Genomic DNA, 5,537 nt, shown 5'->3' with positions numbered 1-5,537 from the left:
GGGTGGATAGTCTGGGGTGGGCGTAGTCGTCTGTGGTGGACAGTCTGGGGTGGGCGTAGTCGTCTGGGGGGAGTTCAGCTTTGATGGCTGGTTGTCCCTGTCGAAGTGTATATCAGAATTTAAGGCCTCGTCTGGTTGTGATCTGGATTGGGCTGAGAATGAACTTCCTCCCTCTGGGTCACAATGTCTTCAGCTGCAGTTTTCCTGACCTCCAGATCACTCAACTCCTTTTACCTCAGGTGGGATTTACCCACATCTGAAACTGTTCTGAGCGTGATTTGTCTGTGCAGAACAAGGCTGTGGCAACTTCCCCATAGCATTAATTTACAATAGTGACCTGATGTACATGTTCCTGCACAGAGTTGGGACTCTTCGGTTTCCTTGTCCTGTACTTTGACGTTCATCTCCACAATGCGAAGCAAAATGTTTTTTATTGATATGGTGCCGTTGAGAACTAGCAGAGTCCCTGATAATCGTCTGTATATTAAAACAGGAACGCCATAATCGGCCCAAAATGTAATCCTGAAACCATTCCCTTTCTACATGATAATGGAAACAGGAGCTAAACAACTCGAAGGCATTCTGATAGTCTAACCATCCACATGGACTGTTCTCTACATTAATACTGATGGTCTAACCATCCACATGGACTGTTCTCTACATTCATACTGATAGTCTAACCATCCACATGGACTGTTCTCTACATTAATACTGATGGTCTAACCATCCACATGGACTGTTCTCTACATTCATACTGATAGTCTAACCATCCACATGGACTGTTCTCTACATTAATACTGATAGTCTAACCATCCACATGGACTGTTCTCTACATTCATACTGATATTCTAACCATCCACATGGACTGTTCTCTACATTCGCTAGAAGAAACTCCTCTAAAACACGATTTTTTTCCACTCACTTTTCCCCCCAATGGAACATCTCCCTTCCACTCTGAAAGTCCCCTGAATATTTCAAGACAATCTACAGTGAACAGAGACTGCAAGAAACTCTTAAATTCTGGAATAGAGAACTTTGACTGCGGACGTTCCGTAATTGTAACACTTGTCGTGGTGTAGTGTTGGTTAGGAACCAGGCGCAGGCAGTAATCTCGTTTGTGGGTTTAATACTCAACAAACAAACCAAACACGAACGGAAAACAATACTAATGACTGAATGAAATAAAAGTGCGCAACATGCGTCTTAGCAATAAACATTCAAACAGTACATTAAACAACACTCACCGATTAACTAACAAACAGCAACAATGACAGCGACAGCAACAATGATCCACAATGTGGGGAGCAGAGGGGAAACATATATACACATACAAACGAGCTAGATTGGGACCTGGTGTGGAAGATGGGAAACATGTGACAGTCCGGGATGTGTTCGTGAGAATATGGGAACTTGTGGAAATATGGCACGGTGGCGCTGCTGCTCACCGCACCATGACAGTAATTCTATGACGCCATAAAGGTTGCTGTTTTGTTTCACTATTTCAAGCCTTTTTTCCACTATATATTATTATATATATTCAGTTAAATCCACGTTCCGGATAGGCCAAGCACAATGAGGGACTTATTGAATAGCCAATAGAAAGGTGATATAGAAATAAGGTATGAACCGCCAATCGGTACGTAAATTCTGATTGGTAGGCTATTGAAATGCAGCACAAAACATGCCGAAGGACTTTATAACAATAAAAGTACATGTATGTTTTAAAGGACAACATTGTACAAATACAGTCCACAAGGTAGATAATGTATATACTAGAAGCTGTACTCACATTAAAACATAATTTCAGCATGTTCTAAATGTAACAATAGCTGATAAAGATACACAGGATCACATTAATGATGTGTGATTGTTCTTTTGCCACGATGATCTTCCTTTGAGAAACGCAAGGAGCTGTAAAGAACTCCCTCTTCCCCTCCCTGTTAAAAAGAAATATAATAATTGTTTTAACAAATTTGTGGAATTTGCATTTAACAGTTTAGAACTAGTCAACAGCCATGATTTGACTACAAAATATTGTCAAAAAGGAAGGAGCCTAGTTCTGGTAGAGTTCTGTTTAACATCAATTATCAATGATTAGGATTAAAGATCAATTACTCATAAATACCTGTTCATCGTTGCTGTGTCCCTGGTCTGTTTTTATTCTGTCTGATTCATTTTTTCCTGTAGGTAAGTAAACTATTTTTAAAATGTGATATAACAAGAATTATAAATTGTAATTTCTTCAGAGAACAGTTCTAGGCTATATTCGAATAATATACATTTTATATAAATAAATGTAATTTGTGTAAAATATTATTATATATTGGGTATACAGAAATGTATTTCATAAATTGACAAAAAATACAATACGAATGTAACGTAGTTGGTTAAAAGACATACTATATAAGGGTTGTTAGAGGATTTGAATTTGAACTCTTACCTTTTCTGTGAAGGATCCAGGTAAGAATAAAGGCCAACAGTCCCACTAAAGCAGCACTGAGAGGACACAAAATGGCCATCAGCACCCAGCACTGCCCCGAACACCCAGGAGGACATTCTGAAGACTCAGGAGGACCTGTTGAAAATCCATCCAGTTTCTCTGTGTAAACACCAAATCCAAATTAATGCATTTGCTTGTCATCCACTGAGAGAATCAATCATGAACCCACACTGGAATGCTGAAGAGAAGATACACTACCATCATCATCTCTTTTAGGTGAAACACTGCCCTTCTCATATTCAAGAATGTAACCGGATCCAACTGTAAGATCTTTGTCGATTCCTGAAGTACAATAGTAGAATCCCAGCAAAGACTCATTAATGTTGCTGATGGTCAGACTGATGGAGCCGTTGTCCTCTAACTTTGTGCTGAATGCATTGTTGTTGCCGTGGAGGAATTTATTTAGAACTTCCTTTTTCTTAACTTCACTCAGTTTGGCCAAAATGATGACAAAGGGCGTCTTGTTGCTCTCTTGTCCGAACCACATTGTCGAGGTCTTCATAGGTACGTTACAGGACATACAGACAGTCTCCCCAGGTTTGACCACTCTGGTCATAGTGGAGGACACTGAAGAGACCACTGGAGAAACACAAAAACAAACCTGATGGACAAGACTGACCAAAATAATTGTTTAACTATTTGTCAGGTTAACATGCTGTAACACTTTAGGTAACAATTTATATAGTTCAATCAGGCCTAACTCACTATATTGTAAGATGTGTTAGAAGTACCTGTAATGTAATATTGCAATTATCCTGACTAACATATATGTTCACTAATGAATATTTTTAACATAAAAACACATCATGAGGAATTAAAACACATAAGACAATAGCAGGACAAGGTGTTTTGGCTGCTTTGCCCCAAAATAACCGAAATACCTAGCTCTAATTGTCAGGTAATGAAGTAGTAGGTTAGTACCTGTTTGCAGAAAAGTTTTACAAAAACATCACTTATTGTTACATAGGAGGGTCATGAAAGACTCATGAAGAGAGGATAGAAATTCAGTCAGTATGATTGATGTAGAGGTGAATAGACAGGCAGGCTACTTACAGTGTAGGACAATCAGGACTATCAACTGCATCTCCATATTAACTCACATTCACTGGCGTGACTGAGACACTTGACTATTCCACTGGAGGGTCTTTCTTTTCGTTACCATACATGGACAGATACATAGAGCGGCAAAGTCATTGGTTGACTGAATGTTATGTCCCCTCCCAGACTGGTTTGCCCCCCAAGATCACAGGATGTATCATTATTGATACTGATACAGACATAGATGATGTGTTAGTGAGAAATATCCTAAACATCACAGTGGACATGACGAGTTCAAATAAAGTTATTTCATTTATTTTCCACAAGAACCTCTCTAAATTATGTTTGCCCTCTTGATTATTTTTCCTTAAATATCTTAAATATTGTTCTTCCACTTTTTGTTGATATGTCTTCCTACCTCCTACTGAATTAATCTAGTGAGATGATGCCCTGTCAGATGATAAAAACATAGTGGTTGTACAAATTTTGTTGAAGCGTCAACTTTGTCAACAGTATCAGTGATCTGTCCCACTTTCTTGTCATCCACTAAGAAAGTGTTTTTACCCCTGGGGGTCTAGAGGGGTCCAGGATCTTGGGTTGAGTCTGGCCCTCTGGAATTCTCTTTTCTCTATTTTTCGTCCACTTTCCTTTACATGAATACCAATACAACATTTAATTTCCCCCTGACTCTTGTTGTGCTTAATATACTGCAGGTGCGACATCATGAAAGTGGTAAAATAGTTTCCCCTATTGGTGTAGTTTTGTATTACAATACCCTGGCCGAAAATATTAGTTCTTGCTAAGTCTCCCTGTAATATTTCATTCCATCTCAATGACATGCAGAAGACAATACATCAGACCGTCTGCATAGAACTGTTCCCATGCTAGTGAGTCTAGTGACATTGAAACCATACATTACCAGTCCAAAGTTTTGACACCTACAAACTCAAGGCAAGCAGCAAGCAAGTTTATTTATATAGCACAATTCATAGATTGAAGCAATTCAATGTGCTTTACGAAGAAAAGTATATGAAAACAATAACATAAAAACAAATACTTAAATGAAAATATCAAAGCAAATGAATACATCATAATAATAAAAAATACAATAAGAAAACATATAAAGATTAAAAGTGGGAAGCTATAAGGCTAACAATTAAAAGTGGGAATCTATAAGGCTAAACAGTGTGGTTAAGTTCAAGTGCTCAGTCATAGGCACATGAGAAGAGAAGTGTTTTTAACCTGGATTTAAAAAAAGGATACGTTTGGGGCACGTCTAAGATCTTCTGGTACTTTATTCCAGTTGTGTACAGCATAACTGCTAAACGCAGCTTCTCCATGTTTAGTTTGGACACTGGGCTCTACTAGCTGACCTGTGTTCATGGATCTAAGAGCCCTGCTCGGTTTATATTCTGCAAACATATCAGAAATGTATTCAGGTCCTAAACCATTCAGAGATTTATAAACTAAAAGCACCACTTTGAAATCTATTCTGTAACTGACTGGAATAATTTAGAATAATTGTGATAGTATCAAAACTGTGAATTAACACACTTGGAATCATGCAGTTAACCAAAAATTGTTAAACAGAATACATTTCATATTGTAGATTTTTCTCGATGACAGCTTTGCACACTCTTGGCATTCTTTCAGTCTTTTTGATATCATTACTGTAACTCGTGACACAGTGCAAAGTTGTGCATACAGTATGATTGTCCCTCCTCATCACACACTACAGTAGGTACCGAATATTGATTTTAGCTTTCATTTTAAACCCCCTCCACCAAAACCCCCATCCACACCCTCATTTGACCATATTGGCTGTCCCGGCTGGCACCAAAGGGGTTAATATATACTGTTGTGGCGTTTGCCTCAGTTACACAGTCAATAATGATGCCAACACTGTTATAGAGTTCTACCCAATCCTAAACCAGGAAGAGGCAGTCCAAAAGCTTACAAAATGATTATTCAATTGAGGCCTCTGCGCATTTCTGAAGCC

At 38.5% G+C, this 5,537-nt stretch overlaps 1 protein-coding gene across 1 annotated transcript; it reads right to left on the bottom strand.

Annotated features, from left to right (window-relative positions):
- Window positions 1-1,805: 1,805 nt before the first annotated feature.
- On the bottom strand, window positions 1,806-3,680 carry LOC109616798. Its single transcript, XM_020055424.3, has 5 exons — window positions 3,554-3,680; window positions 2,699-3,079; window positions 2,441-2,599; window positions 2,126-2,181; window positions 1,806-1,937 (listed from the first exon to the last, which is right to left on the bottom strand). The coding sequence occupies exons 1-5, from the start codon at window positions 3,588-3,590 to the stop codon at window positions 1,854-1,856; spliced, it is 717 nt and encodes a 238-aa protein (XP_019910983.3). The 5' UTR covers window positions 3,591-3,680; the 3' UTR covers window positions 1,806-1,853.
- Window positions 3,681-5,537: the final 1,857 nt, after the last annotated feature.

The sequence above is a fragment of the Esox lucius genome, chromosome 17 (genome assembly GCF_011004845.1).
Source record: "Esox lucius isolate fEsoLuc1 chromosome 17, fEsoLuc1.pri, whole genome shotgun sequence".
Taxonomy (NCBI): domain Eukaryota; kingdom Metazoa; phylum Chordata; class Actinopteri; order Esociformes; family Esocidae; genus Esox; species Esox lucius.
This window is presented reverse-complemented; position numbering and strand designations above follow the sequence as displayed.

What these genes read in the sequence shown, in the direction of transcription:
- LOC109616798 (XM_020055424.3), bottom strand. Translation starts at nt 3,590, where the DNA reads ATGGAGATGCAGTTGATAGTCCTGATTGTCCTACACT. An exon ending in ACCTAAAAGAGATGATGATG is followed by an intron (nt 2,600 to 2,698) that starts GTAGTGTATCTT and finishes GTGTTTACACAG; the next exon opens with AGAAACTGGATGGATTTTCA. An exon ending in GACACAGCAACGATGAACAG is followed by an intron (nt 1,938 to 2,125) that starts GTATTTATGAGT and finishes TCTTTTTAACAG; the next exon opens with GGAGGGGAAGAGGGAGTTCT.